The 20160-nt window shown below is 39.2% G+C and overlaps 2 protein-coding genes across 6 annotated transcripts in view; one reads left to right on the top strand and one right to left on the bottom strand.

Annotated features, from left to right (window-relative positions):
* Window positions 1-688: 688 nt before the first annotated feature.
* LOC110837025 (calcitonin gene-related peptide type 1 receptor) overlaps window positions 689-20160 on the bottom strand; it is a 155734-nt gene continuing 136262 nt past the window's right edge. For 3 of the 4 annotated variants that reach the window (XM_087345147.1, XM_087345149.1, XM_087345148.1), the window contains 11 exons: window positions 17884-17980; window positions 15618-15734; window positions 14505-14593; window positions 12438-12573; window positions 11703-11816; window positions 11318-11424; window positions 9388-9479; window positions 9020-9146; window positions 7034-7254; window positions 5436-5724; window positions 689-4455 (listed from right to left, as the gene is read on the bottom strand). In XM_087345147.1, the coding sequence (XP_087201273.1) occupies window positions 4291-4455; window positions 5436-5724; window positions 7034-7254; window positions 9020-9146; window positions 9388-9479; window positions 11318-11424; window positions 11703-11816; window positions 12438-12573; window positions 14505-14593; window positions 15618-15734; window positions 17884-17980 (1554 nt within the window). In that variant the 3' untranslated portion in view covers window positions 689-4290. Of the gene's footprint in view, window positions 4456-4521; window positions 5725-7033; window positions 7255-9019; window positions 9147-9387; window positions 9480-11317; window positions 11425-11702; window positions 11817-12437; window positions 12574-14504; window positions 14594-15617; window positions 15735-17883; window positions 17981-20160 lie in introns of those variants that run through there. The other variant, XM_087345150.1, reaches the window with a different exon arrangement.
* The window catches only part of LOC110840611 (uncharacterized), a 356302-nt gene continuing 347465 nt past the window's right edge, over window positions 11324-20160 (top strand). Inside the window, exons 1-3 of one of the 2 annotated variants that reach the window (XR_015534167.1) lie at window positions 11324-11444; window positions 11888-11956; window positions 17895-19445. The gene's annotated coding sequence lies outside the window, so the exon portion shown is untranslated. The remainder of the gene's footprint in view (window positions 11445-11887; window positions 11957-17894; window positions 19446-20160) is intronic. The other variant, XR_015534168.1, reaches the window with a different exon arrangement.

Consider the following 20160-nt stretch of genomic DNA (forward strand, 5'->3'; position numbering starts at 1 on the left):
TTGTGATTAGACATTACCTATTCTGACTAATTTTTTCATAATTTGTCTCAGGCTTTACAGGTAAATGCTCAGATGGTGTTTCAAAACAGGTCACTGCTGCTTCCTTCCCAGAATTTAACCATTCTGTCATTCTGTTTGGTATCATATATCCATTTCAGAATAACCTATGAACCTGGCAGTAGACAAAGTCTCACTATGGCCACCCCCTTCTCAGTAGTTGATTCTTAAAATTTACTGATGTAGGCAGAGGTAATAAGTTCAAAGGACTTATCTGGGAACATTAAAAAGACATGAGTTAAAAAAATTCCTGGAATTTTGAGAAGTGGACTGGATTTAGCATGAACTCAGAACTTTGTGATGCTGAAAAATAGAACTTGAAGTCTCCTGTTGAGGTTATCGGAACTGACTGTAATGAACATGAAACATGCTAAGCTATATGTATGTTCCTGGCCCTGTATACTGTAAAAATCATGCAAAATCAGTTGTGGCCATAGATGAAGATGTATTTCAGTGCATGCTGATGTTAAATAAGTTTAATCTTCACATGATGTATGTCTGAGATTATCGTAATACCAGTCACTCGACAAAAATGTGTAATGGTTAGCAATTGGGCAGTATGAGAGTGGTAAAAAAAACTTAGTCCTTGGATGGGTTAAACAACATTTAGACTCATAAAAATATTAATATATTTGCATTTCTTCACAATATTTATTTCTGCTTTGACATAGTGAACATACACTACTGAACAGATATTTGTGTTTTATAATTCCTTGCAAGCCTAGGATTCTACATTATAAACCATGTGCATAATTAGTCAAGTATTTTATCGTTTAAAGTAAACATCTAATACTATACAGCCTTCTTTTGAATCCGATCCAGGAGAGTACAACCTGCTACTTATCTTAGGAATCGTATCTCTGAAACTATTATTCTACTGAGTTACGTTTCACTTCCATCAATGCTTGTTTTCACTACCATCAATTTAGGTGGTTTTGACTGCTGTTTTAATGTTTTCTTCAGTGTCTACTTCTTATCTTCTTCAATTTATTTCTACATTTGTGGGTAAACAGTAAAGCTGTGTTAGGCCCATCAGGCCAACAGTGGATGAATATGTGCTTCAAGAAAGATAGGATTAAGATGGTTGTATCTTTCCTGTAGCATAACACGTATTTTTACATTAAATTTATATTCTTCCCCTCATCTAGATATGTTAAATTACATATGCACAGGTTTGCCCAGAGAAAATTGGTGATCGCTGCCTGCATTATTAAAAGTCCTCAGTCAGACAAAAGTTTGATTTATACATGTCAATTCATATTGGTGATGGTCTGTGTCTGTTGCAAACACTTTCAAATCTGAAGCTGTAAAATTATTTTTCTTCTAAAATTCTTGGTCATCTTCATTATACGTGACTTGTTTTAGGCATTAATGTGAAGGATAGGTAGTAACCTTTGCACTTGTAAAATCATACTCTAAAACTACTTGGCCTCTACTTCTTAAATCTACGAGGGTCGCTCATTAAATAATGCCCCACATTTTTTTTCTCAGCCAATAATGAAGATAGAAAAGTGTACTTTTACATGCTTGAGATTTGATGTTTCTCGCGTTCGTGTACGGAGTTTCAAATGATTCCAACCAATGGCGGAGCTGTAGTGAACTGTTAAAATGGCGTCTGTGAACGACTCTCGTTACAAGCAACGAGCTGTAATTGAATTCTTTTTTGCTGAAAAAGAAACTGTGGTGAACATTCATAAATGTTTGTGTGCTGTGTATGGAAGCTGTGCAGTCGATAGGAGCACCGTTGGTCGCTGGGCTAAGAGAGTTAAAGCTTCAGGAAGTGAAGAAACCGAGCTCCATGATCTGCCGCGCTCTGGGCGTCCTGCCACAGCCACCACTCCAGACATGTTGAACCGCGCGGATGCCATTATTCGTGAGGATCGGCGCGTCACAACTCGACAATTGGCCCAACAGCTTTCAGTCAGCAATGGAAGTGTAATTGCAATTATCCGGGCTCTTGCATATTCGAAGGTGTGCGCAAGATGGGTTCCACGAAGTCTCACAGCAGACCACAGGATTCAAAGGAAAACAATTTCTTCTGAATTGTTGGAAGCGTTTTGATGCTGAGGGATCATTACAGGTGACGAAACCTGGATACACCACTTTGAGCCAGAGACAAAAAGGCAGTCAATGGAGTGGCATCACCCTCAATCACCGAGAAAGAAGAAATTCAAGACAACTCCCTCCGCCGGAAAAGTCATGATGACTGTCTTTTGGGACAGTGATGGGTTCATTCTTGTGGATGTAATGCCAAGAGGTGCGAGACGCGTACATTGGGACCCTGAAACCCTCAAGAAGCGTTTCCGACGAGCTCGGCCTCACAAGCATCCAGCAGAAATTTTGCTCCTGCACGACAATGCACGCCCTCACACAAGTCCGAGAACCCGGGAAGAAATCACCAAATTGGGTTGGACGGTGCTGCCCCATCCACCCTCCGACTTTCATCTCTTTGGGCCACTCAAAGATGCTATCCGCGGAACAAGATTTGAAGATGACGAGAGCGTGATTCAAGCAGTGAGGACATGGCTACGTTCACAGGACAAGAGCTGGTACCGGCAAGGCATGCACGCACTTGTTCCACGATGGCGTAAAGCCGTACAAGTTGATGGGGACTATGTGGAAAAATAGTATGTGTAAAGGAAACATTGATTTATATTGTCACTAAATTTGAGCCATCTTGAATAAATATATTCTGAGGAAAAAAATGTGGGGCATTACTTAATGAGCGACCCTCGTATTTCCCCATGTGTTTAATTTGACTCACATTTGTACATGGTATATTACAAAATAACATTTTATAATTGAAAATTTACTGCCTTAACATTTTAAGGCATTTCAAAGTCAATTGATTAAATCAGTCACGTAATATCTACAAATTTCAGAAGTAATCTTATTAAGTGAAAAATTGTGCTGTTACAGTCCCATTGATTAGTTTGATCATTATAAACCAAAACTAACTAACTAACTCCCTGGTAGCAGAACCCACAGGTTCAACACCGACAACACCAAAGCCTGCCACCGGCCACAATCCCGAGCAAACTCCATCCATTTGCCATTTTCACAGCCCACTTCCCTAAGATCCATCTTGATCATTAGAAACCATGAAAAATAATTTGTTGGCATGAGATAAACTTAATTTTTGCAGTCAGTACTTGTAGCATCAAGTCATTCAGTCAATTTTCCATTGTTAGAGAACTGATTGATGACTAGCGTCATATATACTGGACTGTTTCACATGAGGTTATACCATGAAAGAGTAGTATGTAAATGGAATGCAGTTGAATATGATGAAAAAGAATATATTTATTAACACACACACTTAAATACTCATTATATGGTACACAATTAGAGAGTATGAAAACCATAATTAGACCTTGATTTAAAGAGCAACAGAATTATATTGCATATTAGGAAAGTAAAGTTTGTTGATGCATAGCGTGATATTAATGAAAACATTTTGCTACATTGATACCTGTGGTAACGAAGAATTAGAAAATTATTCAATTTTCTAGATAGTTTTAATGCAGAAGTTGAAAATGTTTTGAAACCAATAATAACTTCAGAAAATGAAAATTATATTATTTATTGTGTGTGTATTAATTTATAATTCATAAACAAGCATAAATCAATAGTAAATACATTGAAAGCAACTTCAAGAGGAAATCCAGTGAAATGTACGGAATTCGGATACCCAGGAGTAACCAACAGGTGAAAACAAAAAATATAATTATGAGCCTAATAAAATATAAAATTTAACTTTATAATGTTACTTTTGAAACTATTTTCAAGTTTCTCAAAGTAAATTATGTAACACTGCAATTGTACTTGATGATCACACAGTGACCTTCATTATTTCTATAACTAAAGAGATTAATGAAGTTTGGGCATATAAAATGAGACTTTTGTACAAAATTGTCATTAAAAACCTGAAGTGAGTTCATTTGGAAGACCAAGGTATAGATGTAAAGAATATATTAAACTGGACCTTTAAGAAACTGGTGAAGATATGAATTAAACTGGTTTAAATTGTGGTCCATTATGCTTTCACTATGACAATGATGAACATTTGTTTATTAGTGCACCGACTCCACATTATTGTATTCTGAACATAGACTTTTAGTTTAGTAATGTAATTAACAATGGTCAGCTCAATTCTGACATGTGGCTGGGTCACCATATCTCCATTTCATGGTCATTTTGGTTGCAGTTTGTCCTCTGCGGTCGGACGCAGTGTCAGACACACAAGTCCCGTGTACTGTGTGTTAGGGTGTTTGCCCCTTGTGCTGTAATGGCACTTTCTCTTCGAAAACCTGATCCAAACAGCTGCTTTAACAGTGGCAACATAGCGTAGTGGACATCCATGTTGGCAAAACAGAAGAGGCATGACACACAGAAACCCTGTAAAAAGAGACCCAGTTGGTGGATGAGGCATTTACTTGTGTAGGAATAGTTTGGAGTGTAGACGTAACCAGAGCATGTTTGGTGTCATTTGTGTTAACATTTTAATGACAACGTGAATTTTTTGTATTGTTCTGCAGGCAAAATATTGTCAAAATTGAAATTATATCCTTTGAGGTGGGTGTGTGAGAAATAACAATACAGGTACTTTGGTTAAGTTATTAATACCTTACTTTATTTGACAATTTTGTGTTTAACTTTTGGACATATAGTCACTAATAAATCAGTCTTATTATGATTGAATAAACTTGAATCTGTCAATTTCTTCACAGGGTACTCACATAAGCAATCTATATTATCAAGCAAAGTAATGGCTCATACATATAGCATAAAAAAGCTTGTGCTTGGTCAGTGTAGTGCTTTGAGCAAATGCACAGGTTTCTTCCAAATTTGGCATTTGGAAGTAGAGACAGGAAAGGTGTATCGATATTTTGATCCTGGCACATCACTTGCGTCATTTGATTCTTTCTGTGCCAATAACAAAGTGAGATAGCCAAAAATTAACAGGGGGCTCACATGAGCCCCTCTGACCCCCCTGCAGCTCACCACTATAAATCTGTTGTGTCCTGTATCTTTTTACGAGGTTTTGGGTTCTCGGACTTAATTTATTGATGTGTTCTTAAGGACAATGGATAAATCAGTGTCTGGAATAAGAAGTAATTACATGGGATTTTCATGCATCTTATTTTTATGCCAGTGGGGAACAGGTTTGTATTTTATCATTTAGGAGCTGAATGTTAGCCTAGTCTGAACAAAAATCAGCATGAAAACATCAATTGCTACGTGACTTTACTATGCTGACATTAGTTTAATTCTTTAAGTTTGTGTGTTTGATTTCATGTAATAGCACATAACCATGGCAGATGACATTACTCTAAGCCCACGAACTTATGATTTTACAAAAGTATGGACATCCTGACCTGTAGCGAGACAACCGCAGCAGAAAACACCTGGTACAACTTCTCTCCAGGCTGCCCAGGCTCTGGGCGGAACGGGATGAGGATGTGGTGGATTCCAAACAGTGGCACCAGGATAAGGGTGGCCCTCACTGCCTTCCGCATGCTTAGTGGCGCTGGGTTGGCTGATGCACTGTGCAGTTTGGTGAGCAAGATATGAACCACGTTCACCAGAAATATTGTACTTGCTACCATGGAAATGAGGACCGGTGCTGTTAGAATCCACTGAGTGTGACTGTCCTCCATCCAACACCTATATCAAAGCACCAACCTGTTAGTGTCATCTCTTGGCCTTTCTAGTGCGTGCACATGTTCCTAGCTTTTTCCACATGAACCCTGGATAAGAATGTAAGTAACAGAATTCTTTATTATGTACATTTTTTAACTTTATCTGTTTTGAGTTTAAGTATTTTCTGAAGCACTTTGCAAATACTTATGGTCTGCTGTCCATTTAACTCACTTCAGTCCAACATTGAGTTCTAATTCTGTACATCTGCATCATGACCAGAGCTCATGTTCTCAATGTCCCGTCTCTTGTGCTACCTGCTCTGACGATGGTATTTTAGTGGATCCTCCCCGCCAAGCAACAGGTCACTTAAGTGTTAACACATTTTAAAATATTTCTTAGGTATTGTTACAACATGATTTTCTTATGGACTGATGTTTATATATAGGTAATGAAAAATCTACAATAGTGGCATAATCTACCCCTTAACATACAGGTTTTTGTGATTTTACCCATGACATCCAGCCATGGGGAAATGGAATTAACATGCACATGCAAATCATTTGCTGACCATGTTATATTCCTAAAGATGTCCTTGGTTTTGGTCCATGCAAACAGGCCATACTGTATCTTCAATGTAATATGTCACTTGTCAGGCATATAACTGAGCCTTGATGAGATAAATTGTGTATATATTTTGTTGTTTAGTGTTTGATCGTGACTGTTAGCTATATTACAGTGATACTTCTGCCATTTATTTGGCACCTTGTCTCTGTTCCATTTAGATCTTACGCACACTGTTTAAAAGTCAGAAACAAATTTTTGTAGTCATATTTTTCACTTTAAAAAGTTTACGCAAATAGCAGATGGTGAACTGATCTACAAATATGTTGTATATTATCTCTTAAATGGAAAAAAATAGGAACATTTTTGCTAAAGAGCTGCATCTTTCCCTCAGTTGCCTCATTTCCTTTATCTACATTTATTCATAGACTACTTTCATGCAAAGCAGTTTTCGTATTGTTTTGTGTAATTTCTTTGTTTTTTGCTATAACTTTGTTTTTATTCAAAGAAAGGCAATGCATAGTGAATGTGCATGAATATTGGATACTTTCTGAGAGATTCCATAAGATAAAGGTCACCACGTGCAGTGGAAAGACAATGCTCGATGGCTGGAAGAATTTGGATGAGTGAATGACCAAAGAAATCGAATCAACTCAAAATCCAATAATTAAATGATGAATTGTATTCAACGTGGTCGCGATATTTAGCATTATCTCTTGTTACAAATAGCTGACAAAGTGAAGGTGTGTCCCATTAGAAGAAACTTGTGTACCGCTGTGAGTCTTCAGGCCTTGATCCCCGTACTGCAGCGTAGATAACTGTGAGGATGAATGACAGACCCCATCCAATGGCATGAAACCAGCGCATCACGACACGGTCTTTCACAAAAACTACGACCAGTGCCAGGTGGAGATGCAGACCCTCACAGAACATCCACATGTAGTTGGCCACCATAAGATACTGTAGTAAGACGTGCAGAGCCTGGCACCATGTCTGTAACCAGGAAAACAGCGTCAGCAGAGAACATACCACAAGGAAATTCAGTTATGGCATGGGTGCAGTACCAGCATCAAGACTGGGCTTAGACATTGTTTTCAGAAATGAGGTTCTGATAATGGAATCATTCTGATGTAACAATTTCATTTTTAAGGAGGAAATGCCATTGTCTGGATCATGGTACTTTAACCATTACATGTGGTATTGATAATTACCAGAATGGGTAATTTAATTCAAGATTGGTATTTAAAGTTGGTGTTGATTTAATGAATTGACAGGCTTCTATGACTAGTGTAGTTGAGTCCACTGACAACAGTTATTCTGTTCCCACTATTTGTTTAACATACCGCTGTATATTGCCTTATATACACAGTGGCTTTATTGACAGTATAAGTTGCCCGCTATTGCTTGGCCATCAGTTCATACGAGTATGCTTGCAATCTAATCGCAGCGTAACACCCTGAATCTGAGTCATTCCCCAGAAGCTTATAGCCCCTGATAGAGTCAAGAAATTCCCTGCTTTTATGGAACTTAAGGGCTTATTATTTTGTTTTAAAGAAACTGCCACAAGTTCCTTTTCTGAGCCAAATTAATTCTGCCCCACTCTGTCTACGATCCATTTTAATGTTGCTCTCCCATTTACACCTAGTTCTTCAAAGAGATCTCTTCTCATCAAGTTTTCTGACTAATATTTGTTGTGTGTAATTCTTATTGTTTCTGCTATAGTGGACTGGAAGTTGGAAATCACAGCGAATGATACATAAAAGTACGTGAAGGAACAGTTGGTTTGCACCCAACAAGAAGAAATGATTTGCTACACTAAATTAAATTTTACCGAAGTTTTGTATCTTCTGTAAAGTATTTTGCACATATGAAAGTTGGTGATATTTTATATACTAGATAAATTAAAGACAACTAAAAGTTGTTGCAAAACATATTTCTTATTTTATTACACTACATAAATAATTGCATGCACCATGAACAAGTTTCATTGTATTACTCTGAAGTTCTCATGACAGTGAAATTGTTGATATTAGTCTTCTGAGTAGTAATACCATGTGGGTGATAGTGAGAAGGTGCACAGTGGACAGACCAGTTGTTGAGATGAGATGAGCATCAAACAAGCATTACCAGCACGCCCGTCTCTATCATCCCGATAAGTCCAACATAGCTGAACGCAGCATAAACCTAAGCCATTGCATTCAGTTGCAGAAGACTACACTCTTCTCCCACTTACAGTCACTGCTTTGCCTGGCCTTTGGTTCTCGAACCGAAAAGAGAACTTTAGATTTCATATTCATTCCAACCTCCTTTCTGGTCCCATTAAGGGGCCGATTTTGTATTTTTCTCTCTTCCCACCAGCCTGGTTCCTTGTATGGGCTCTGGCTATTGCCCTGTGCTCCACCTAGGAGTTACAGGAACTGTCTATCTATCTATAGCCTGGACCATCTCTTATTCCCTCCCAATCCTTTGGCCTTGTCTGTCTTCTCCTTGATTCCACCCTCCTTTTTAACCCTCTGAAGGACCACTTCTCCCTCACTCTTTTCGTATCCAACCCTTCTCTCGTGATTCCTGCATGGGACTACCTATTGGTCTGACCTTCCCCTCCTCAATCCTGAACTCTGGTTGACCCTACATAGACTCACTTTGGACATGAAGATGGAGACAATATCTCCTCCAAAATGTTGGTATCTACCTACAAGAACGCATGGGATTCTTCCCAGAAGACCAAAATCGATAAGTTCCTCTATGTGTGCTTTACCCCATTTTCCTTCACTACGGTGGGGTCAGCGATGACGTACTTGTACCAAATCAGCCACATGATATTGTTAGAAGCAAATGACAGGAACAGCTGCACGTGGACAGATATCCTTGTGCACCTCAGAGATCTGCAGAGAGAACAACGTTCATGTATATGAGCATTAATTTTTTTTATTTTTGTTAGAAATTAAAGTGTTTTTAACTTTTTATTAATTTTAAACTTGTTAGTCATGTCTTGTGCTTGGCCATTATTTACATAAAATCTGAAATAATTTAGTTTAACTTATTTTTATGGAACGTTAGGTGGAGACTGACATGTACTTCTTCAAAATGAGGTTGTGCTATACGTAAGTCTGAGATGTAGCTCACCGGAAAGAGAAAAATATTGTGAGGGAGAGACAGAGAGCCACCACTGAAATGAGGTACCCAGCCATGTACAGGGAGTTGACTAGCTGGCGGAACTGTGAATAAACAGACAAGTTGTATCAGGTTCCCAGAAAATGAGACAGATGAACAAGTAAAGGCATGCTTTTTATATTTATTATTGCGATGTGTGTGAAAAATACACTTTTTAAAATATGAAAATTATATTTTGCTGGTGAATGAGCTGAATGTAGCTTCATATGTAAAATTAAATGTACCATGTTGCCGTGAACATATGTATTCTTCTTTTCTATAAAATTAGTGTTCAGTTTTGTACTGCCATTTCTGAAATGCTAATGTTTCATACATGGAGAATTTACATCCATGCCTTATTTACACTTTTGTACTGTGATTTGGTACCAGACAGCCTTCACTTTGACTTCTTTATTTTCTTGTTCTCTAAATCATGTATCCAGTAGACTTACTGCAGTCTCTTGTGAGCTGCGTGTGTGTGTTTGAAGTGTAAACAGGCTTCTCTGAGATGTAATGGATAGGATGCACTATATAAAGTCTCTCTTATAATATTTTCAATCTCACCTTCACATTGTTTATCCTGTTTTCAGAAATGATCCCTGCATGACCAGGTCATAGTAGTAAAACATTACTTCTTCTTCTTCTTCTTCTTCTTCTTCTTCCGTTTCTTGACCGTTACTTCGGTCTTCCGGTGCCTAATATTTTCTTCCATTCTTCTCTATTTTCCCATCCTTCCGGAGGTAGTTTCCATTCTATCATGGTTCTTGTAATTCTGTGATTCCATCCTGGTCTCGGTCTCCCTCTCTTCCTTCCCTCTTTTGATTGCCATTTCATAGTCTTCTTTGGCAACCTTTTCTCCTCCATCCCTTGCACGTGTCCGTACCAAATCAGTTGTCTTTTCTCTATCTCCTGAATTATATCTTGATCCATCCTCATGATTTCTCTAATTCTTTCGTTTCTCACTCTCTCTCTTCTGGAAATTCCAGCCGCTCTTCTTAGGAAATCCATTTCCATTATTCTCAACTTATTTTGTTGTTGTTCCGAGAGTTGCCAAATTTCTGCTCCATAAAGGGCCACGCTTTGTATCATCGTTTTATATATTCTCTCTTTCGTTCTTTTTGTGATATTTTCATCCCATAATATTGGGTTTAGGGCTCCTAAGAGTCTCCTTCCCTGTCTAACATTACTTCTGTAGTGGGAAAAATGCCTCTGCTATTTCAAGATTATGACGGCGGTATAGCCGATACTTGTGTTGCGGAAGAAATTTTATGAAAATACAGGTTAAGTTACGTATAACTGTGACTTTCAGTGATAGGTACACTACAGCATATTTTGAGGGTTTTTCTGTTTCAGCAAACACTGTAGTTGCCATCTTTGGGGTGATTGTATTCTGTAAGTCTTGTGCAGACCAGGCAGTAGATGGTGAGAGGCACGTGATGGGTCTGATTACCAGAACAGAGGAGCAAGCTGCTATCCAGTCAGTATCAAGTGCATGGATGAGGAGAAACATTAAGGATAAGAGGTCATGATAGAAGTGTTTAGTGACCATGTGATTTGAAAAGGAGGCGATGAAAAACTTTTAGAGCCTACATGAATAGGATAAGATGCGATTGAAAAAAAAATCACCCTGAAGATGACAACTGCAATGTTTGCCAAAATATTGGAAAATATTCAAAATTTGACACAGTTTATCCCTGAAAGCTGATGTTATACATTTAACTCCAACTGTGAAAACCTATGGATAAGAATTAGGTGAGTTAGTTTATAAATTGTAATTTGATATGTCTAATGTGTTGACGGTTGCAAATACTTTCTTGAGTCAACTTGAACCTTTTAACCAATCACAGAAATCTACTGTTTAATTATTTTGACAAAGTTAAGAAGCAAACGTTTCTACTTCTACCTCCAGGTCTTCCATGTCAACACATGTTGTGTAGTTGGACCAGCTGAGGCCTGATTCAGGGTGTCGAAACCAGTTGCCATCTTCCATGCAGTGCCGGAATGCTAACCCTGAAATTGGTATATGTCATGTAAGAGTAGTTGTTAATATAATATTCAAATGAGTTTTATATAAATGAATCATGTGGTATAATAATGAACCTTCATGGGATATTTCTTGACTGAGTGACTATCAGCTCCTCAAAAAGGACTCTGCTGTCTACGGTAAGTTGATTAGTTTTATTTCTGAAGTGCCATGATGAACTGAACTGTAATCGAACATATATTGTTACTATGAAAGCAATATGAAGACTGATAAATATTGTAGATTTATGTTACTGTATGCTTACGTCGGGGATCAAAGCCAGCAACAAAGTAGGGGCAGGGCAGGATAGCCGTCTCTCCAGCGACGGTGTAGTTCCAACAAGAGAGTCCATCGAATGTCAGTGGGCAATACAATCCTTCTGCAACACAGGGCGTAACATAATCTAGTCTGTGAGAGAATATCTGCTGTCAAACTTTCCCATTGTTCCAGGGCACAGTGGTTATGTTGCGTGATGAAATGCTGCTGGTATAACGTCTACGGAAGCAACCCCATTGTAAGGTACGTTGAACATGAAATGCCTTAGCATTTAAGCGGCCCATCCACGTACCAGTCCGGCTCGGCTCGGGTTCCATCGAGCCAGACTCGTTTGTGGGTGGGGTGTCACGAGCCGAGTCTGCTATGCACGTGTGGTGAAATATATCCAAGCCGAGCCAGACTCGTACGTAGATGGGCCGCTTTACACTTATAAGTAATGGAATCTGGTTTTGTCTTGACAAACTTATTCTTTTAAAACATAGTGGTAACTATAACTACCAGCTGTTTTTAACACATAATAAATGCGTTTTGCCCACAGAGTATATTTATGTATTTTGTATGATTCTCTGAACAAACAGTGATTAGACAAAATTTCAAGTTCTCAGGGTGACGAGTGTGGAGACGGCTATTTTCTGGGATGTTTCACCATGTAGTCTGGTAGATACCGACCAACCTTTCAGAGGAACATACTGCATGACGAGGAATATAAGCTCATACTTCTTACCTGGTAATGTGACGTGGTTCCGTCTGGAGTGGCATTCTTGCAACAGCTCTATAAGGAACTGCGCATCTGAACTGTGGACAGGAGACATTGAGGATACTTGATGGTCTTGTATCTGTTCATACTGCTGCCTCAAGGCCTGAAACAGAACGAGGGCACTGAGTAAACATATTTGTCAAATGCAAAAAATATTATAGAAAAAGTGGGAGTGCAATGGGTCAGTACACTAAGTATTTGTGGACTTTAGGAAGGCATGAGCCTTAGAAGAGAGGTACTGGATGGCATTTTGATTGAGTTTGGAATGCCAAAGAAACTTGTTTGATTAATTAAGATGTGTTTAGATGGAGTGTCTAGTAGAGTTCATATGAGTAACCTTATGTCAGATCCATTCCCAGTGCACAGTGGCCTAAAACAGGTGATGCTTTATCCCCAATGCATTTTAATTTTGCTCTAGATCATGTCATCAGGAAGGTCAGAGGGAATCGGGAAGGGCTCAAATTGAATGGTGTGCACCAGGTACTTGCCTATGCTGATGATGTCAATTTGCTGGGGGGGGGGGCTACCATAACCAAGAATGCATAAACTCCCCTACAGGCTAGCAAGGAAATAGGCCTAGAAGTAAATGTGGACAAAACCAAAGACTGATATGAGATCAACATCAGCAACAATGGCAGAACATAGTTACAAGTAATGCATCATTTGAAAATGTTTCAAAATTTAAGTATCTCAGAACAACAATAACAAATAGAAATGAGGTCCATGATGAAATTAAGAGTAGAATACATTCGGGGAATGCTTGCTTATGTTCAATTCAAAAAGTGTTATCTCGTTTACTATCTATAACACTGAAGATCAGGATGTAGAAAACAATAATCGGTATTTGTGGGTTATCGGGACACATCGCTTTAAAAATAGGTTAGGTTATGTTAGGTTAGGTTAATGTGTGTGGATAAATGACATATACTTGAAAGTTATTATATTTTATTTCAATAAATGACAAATTATTATATTTTATTTGGATATGCATGAGATGTTAATTGTTGTTACAACCAGTCTCCGGAGGCCAAAATTCGCTTATAGATTTTAGAATCGTTTTACAAATATCACCGTTATCATTTGTACACTGCCACATGAACTCAGCTAAATATGAATCCAGATGATGTCAGGCCAAAGACCAGATACTCGACTCTCCCGTTTTGTGTCCCGATAACCAACAAGTACCCAATAATTTTTCCGGTTGTCCCGTATGGTTGTGAAACATGCTCTCTTACCTTGAAGGAAGAATGTAGATTACAAGTGTTTGAGAACAGGGTGCTCAGGAGGATATTTGGACCTAGGAGCGATGAAATGAGTGGGGAATTTGGAATATTGCATAACGAGGAGCTGTGTGAATTGTACAGGTCACCTTGCATAGTGAGGATAGTGAAATCTACTTGGTTCCGATTGGCTGGACGTGTAGTATGCATGGAGGGGTGGGGGCAAGATGTGCATACAGAATTTTGGTAGGAAATCCATCTGGAAAACGACCACTGGGCAGACCAGAAAGGAGATGAGTTGATAACGTGAAGGTGGATTTTAGGGAGATGGGCTGTGAGGATGGTAAATGGGTGGAGTTGGCTCAGGATCGTGGCCAGTGGCTGGTTTTGGTGTTGTCGGTGTTGGGCCTGCGGGTTCTGCTACCGAGGAGTTAATTAGTTTACCTTCTCTATGTGACTGATCATTGTGTCTGATGTGAAGATACATCAGAACCCATCTCTTAATGTTTTAGTATTTGAGGATAAAAATATATTTTAGGTTCAGCTGATAGCTGAGAAACTACTGTAACCAAGAACAGAAGAAGTTTAAATTACCTGGAACAACAATCCATTTACAAATAGATTATTTTATTTAGGAAAGTGGCGAGTTATAATATTTCTCAAATATGAGTCCAGAAGAAACAAATATGTGTATTTCAGGAAAGAAGGAGAAAATGGAACTGATTAGTTGTTACAGTATAATATGTTTAATTTAGAACTGTTTGTATTTAGTACGGCAGTCAGTAAGTGCATAAGATAAGAACCGATAACTCACTGTGCTATATTCCACATCCAGGCCACAGGATGTGTAGTTGAGGGTGTCGCTGCGCTCCCAGGAGGTGTCGGGCCCACATATCCGGCTCACTGTAACAACACGATCCTCTCGTGGTCACAAAATTGTGGATGCGTGCCACAGTGCAGGTTGAAATGTCTCACATATTAACTCTTTACTTTAAAATTCCACCTCAAAGGGAACACCAGAAATTAAAAAAATTGCAGGCTGTTACACATCCACTACATGTTATCCCCTAATAGGGACGATATGCACTATTAAAGTATTCCTTTCACATACTTTCATAAAAATAATATTGTGTTGTTGCAGACATTCCAGTCCCTTAAGTAAATCAGTAGCAAGTGCTTTAAAACCAACACAGACTGAGATTTTACATGTTTTTGCTCAGTTATAAGGCAAATTCAAGAGGGACATGGCCCATCTACCCCGATCATGTAGGCCTTTGCCGAAAATAATTCCTCCACAAGTTGCAGAGACGATCCCAACCCTTCTGGCTTCAACTCCCAGACGAAGTTCTTTTTGCACAGGGCAAGTAATGACAGGCCCCAGTGTGAACAGCGAAGACAGATATCCCGATAGCCTAGGCACACCCCAGACTAGAGTTATAAAGGCACTGTTTACGAATTACGAGCTGTCCGTTTCGTACCTCGCAAGAGACTAATTTCGCTCGCGCAAGGCTCCGACCTTAGTCTGCGTTGTGGTTGGCTGGTTCGATTTCACTTAAAAGCAGCTTGTCGCGTCTGGAACAGTTTTTAAAAGTTAGGGTAATCTTGTCACTAACATAAAAATCTCTGTAGTTGAGTATATTCTGGGCTTTGCACCGTGTAGACCTCATCGCCCTGATATGGAGGCAACAATAACCTCTAAAACGTCGGTAAATATGTCGTACTATACGGCACAACGACCAAGAATTGTCACCGCGAGAACCTCAATCTCACATGGGAGTCCGTAGTCGTGGTCCTATGTTGATTCCTCAAACCACAGATTTATTCCGTTAGCAAATATTTTTAAATAGATATACCGGCAAATTAATGACCGAAAGCACTCCCAGAGCCCATAAGCTGTAATATTTAGCCACAAATGCAGTTCACTCACCCGATGATAAGTTCGCAGTCTGCAGGAAGTCGGGACAGGGCTCGGTCGCGGTGTGTCCCGTTAAAGTGGGCGGCCAGCACACCAGTCCGTCGAATTCCTCACGGCACCAGGCCGATTCTGCAACAATGCAGCGCGCAGTAAGCAGTAACAAGGGAAAGAGGACTTTGTACTGTCCACAGATCACGAGAAAAGCCCTGCGGGAGGTAGTCGTTTCTGGTGCGGTGCGGGGGGAATGTTACTTATCAGCTGGACTAGAGGACTGCTATTGGTGGGAAGTGTGATACGTCAGAGTTTTACGCTACTGCACAGACTGAAAACATGAAGCAGTTGAGAGTAGCGTGTAGTGAGTGCACCTCAAATGTGTTCTGCGGGTGTTGCGATAATATTCTAGATTAAATCGCTGTGCCACTGTGAGGTAATCTTAAAGCTGTACCCATTAGAACACATGAAAGCCTGTCGTCTGTTGTTCGTTCAGTGGTTGTGGAACGAATGATTGTAGGATCGGTCGTCACTCACCGCGAAATCTTGCGCATGCGCGTATATCGAATTCCTAGCAAGGATTTTCACCTGATCTGAGGACTGTATCTTCTTGAGCCACGGTGATTGGAACCATTCCATCTGACGTGAAGAGACGTGTGTGTGTGTGCAGTAGAATGCTTACATATCGTATGAAAAATTTGGAGGATAAAATCAGTTCACTCGGCCGGGAGCTGTCAATTTGGTTGCCTTTTATTATGAAGATTCGAGAACATGAAATTTCAATACAATTCGAAATTGTGTTCTATTCATGAACCTGAGTAGAAACTTCAAAAAGAAAGACCTCTGAACCAATAATTTCTTAAGAACCGGTTCACTCTTGCCCTGACACACGTAATTTAACGTTGTAGGCATAAAAAGTAACATACGAATTCCTCGCCGGAATTGTTTCAGCTGCAAATTCTGAAAAAACATTGTAAAACAATGAACCACTTTCTTTCTAGTAATCTATGCACATTGTCTTCAACAATGCCGTAGGTAACTGACTTGCTTAGAGAAGAGGTCTGTCTTGAATCAGCAAAGCTTTACAAGTGAGACATTGGAATGAAAGAGTACTTTGTTGGCTAGGCATTAATCTAAATATAATAAATACAGACGGTTTATGAGCTGTGGCCTTCGTCTTTGTGACGCTGATGAATTATCCTGGCTGAGAAGCTAGAAAAGTGCTTTGTTAAACTGAAAATTTTGGCTCGACTACCGGTAAGTTAAATTATTTGTTCGACGATTATAACCAAGCGACTAGTAATAAAATCAGTGTATAAGAAGTACCATTTTTACTTAAACCTTTATTTTGAGTCTGTGAACAAGTTTCTTAACAATCAACCTAACATATCCTTCAGTATTTTTGTGTGGACTTCATTTATCAATCAGTTACTAAAGGCAAGATGTTCCCGTCTTCAGGCGAAAGTCCCCCAAATGTGGTTGATTCGTTTCAAATATTCCGGACGCTGGATATAGTGCAGATACACAACAATACAGAATGTAACACACCATCGTTAAAACCATTTAGAGTTAAAACTCGTATGATTTAGGTAGCTCATGGATTCGTAGCAAATATATTTACAGGATTAAGGATGTGAGTGTTGCATACATACAGAGCACACAAGCCATCAGCTTGGAAGTTAGAACAATTAGCGTTTCTAATACTTCATTCCATTTGTTAGTGATTAACCGTGCTAGTCACCGAGCTTGATCCCTGATTTAATATGTTAGCTGTGTGCATTTCATTTCGATCATGGATAAAATGACGGCAGATAACGTCGGTGTTTTATCATCGCTTTGTCTTTAAATTGGCCATTGTTATTCGCTTGCGAACAGTAACTTTGAAAACAAAGCTTTTACGACTGTGTGTCAAGGACTGTGGTATTTTCCTGTGTTTGGGCCCAGTATTGATTCTGACGAGCCTTTGGTTTGACACAGAAATGAGCGCTGCCCAGCACTGGTCAGGCTTTAATGTCACGAAACAAAAATTAATTTCGATTATTGTCATCTGGGTTGTGACGTCGTCTTTAAGTCTTGTAGGTGGTTACCAGAGTTTTTTATAAACGTGTCTCCTGTCTTCTTCAGTCCGTTTTTCCGCGACTTCATTGATAGTACCTTAAATTAGGCCACGACTGCTTCCTTTCATATCCTTTCCAATTCAAATAAACCATAAATAAATAATTAAAGAATCATGTTTTGATACTGCAACCTGTGAAAAACATTCTAGCACGGGCCGATTGACTACTACCTTGCTCGTAGGTCGCCTGCGGCGTCTGCAACCTGGAACATCGCTGGCTGGCCTTCAGTTGATAAGCTATTTGCCCCTGCTGCAGAGTTGCCACCATCTGCAACACAATTTCAAACTGACTGGTATCCACTGCTGTTCACATCGCATTGTTTATGCAGTTATTATTATTATTATTATTTAGTGTTCTGTCCGACGACAGGTCCATATGAACAGGATCCTTCCATCCTTTTCTCGGACTGGGGCCTGTTCATATACGTTCTTGGCAGATGATCCAGAAGTGGTTTGCCATTGCCTTCTTCTGTGTGTGAATCGAGTAATTGTTGGGATGCCACGGAGAAACCGGGGAAGCCCCCGGAGGAAAACTCCGTGTTGCCTAGACCACGGCCTTGCCCAACACAAATTAAAAATTCGGGCACCGCCGGGAATCGAACCCGAGACCCCAGGATTACAAGACCAGCGTTCTAACCGCTAGACCACCGTGGCTTGTCGTTTATGCAATGATATACGTAAATGCAAAGACACGACGCACTAGAAAGCGTGAAAGCATTCAAGGTCACGGTCTTTCTATGCTGAACATGAGGGGAATTAGTGGCAACTTGCCTCTGCCTTTACAATTTATTTTAAATTAGAATTGTGGTAGTTTATTTATGTAATCGATGAGTAGTGTCCTAGAACAGAAACGTTGTTACTGCCTAGATAAAAATTTCATTAATCGCCTTTTATTGTATCTAACCTCTAAGCTCTACTTTTTTATTACATCAGAGTTTTTCAACCCTAAAAAATCCGGCGTCACATTCGCCATTTCTTATCGACTCGAGGGGCACTAAATTATAAATTAGGACAATTTATTGAAATTTCCAGGCAATTTATGATGAATGCTACTCAAGCAAGTTCGCATATTACTCAGTTTGTTTGTTGCCTTCAAGAAAGTTGTTTATTATTGTTATTAACAATTTGCGTAAAGTTACGTACGCGGTAACTTACTAATTTTTTTTCATAATGCAGGTTGATACATTATTATAAAAATATACGTGGGCCATCGGCATACCGCAGACTGAGAACGTCTAGACTATATTATTTTCTTCTGTGAGTTGTAATCACATGTTTAGATTAAGACATGATTTTGTATGGAATTAGGTATAAAAATCAGACCAACATTGATATTTTGTGTCCCGTTACTTTTGAGAGTGTGTGTACACAGAATTTCCAGAAATACAAGTATGTATACACTTTCAATAAATGAAATGAAGACATTTTAAAAAAAACTAAACCTTGTGTGTATACATCTTTTCCGGACTCAGACACACACACATATATACACACGTTCTTTCTGTGCACACATAATTTTGTAACCTCGCGTTAAACGTTTGGGTAAGGGGAACTATTTCGACCGTGGGGACATTTGGTGCTTGTAAGTTTTCCCCACGTTGTACTTATAGTGGCAGCACTTGGCTTCCGTTTCCGCTATAACAGGCAAGGGCAGGACCAGTGTAGTGAAAGCAGTTGGAAGAAATAGTGTTTGTCACGTGTTGTCGTCAGAAGAAAATGTAGTTCTTTGTCCGGTGAGTACAATTTTTGCAGATTTGGTCTCATTAAATGAACAGGCGTAACGAACTTAAGGGTTAATCATGAAACAAGGAGGGCCAGAAGGAAAGAACTTTAGTTAGCAAAGAAGTTAAGAGGTTGTGTTTGCTACGTTCAGCCCCGGCGCGTAACCGAAAGCCTAAATATTACATTAAAATATATCCATAATTGTATTTATTTTGTTGCATTGGGGTGAAACGTAAACTCTCGCCCCAACGGATAACGATAAATTTGGGTCAAAATACCAAGGAGAATTGTTTCGCTTAAGAGATGGGGAATGAAAACATTTTGGCCCACATGTCGCATGTAGAGCTTAATAAGAGTTCTAATAACATTTGCTGCCTTATGCCATAATGCATATTTTGTGGTAGTGTATTATAATAATTATGAAGGTATTTTAGCTGGACAGAGTCAACACTCTGGATGCCATTTTCCTTAATAATGTCTTTAAATGCAAAATTAGTCCTTCCATATTTCATTCTGACCGTGTTCCAGTAACTACGAAATTAGACACCACTGTGCATTTATGGTGAATCACAATTTCAAGAAAAGTCCTTAAGCCAGATATTCTTTTTGCAGGGGCGTAGATCATGTTCACTAACGGGTGTTTCATAACATTTGACCTTTGCTCTGCTTTGTACATATTCTGTGGGCTTTATATTGCACATTTGACCTTGTTAATTTTAGTTTCTT

Source organism: Zootermopsis nevadensis, unplaced genomic scaffold (assembly GCF_977971745.1).
Source record: "Zootermopsis nevadensis isolate Lab colony 2312 unplaced genomic scaffold, Znev_1.0 Znev_ptg000008l, whole genome shotgun sequence".
In the NCBI taxonomy this organism is placed as follows: Eukaryota; Metazoa; Arthropoda; class Insecta; order Blattodea; family Termopsidae; genus Zootermopsis; species Zootermopsis nevadensis.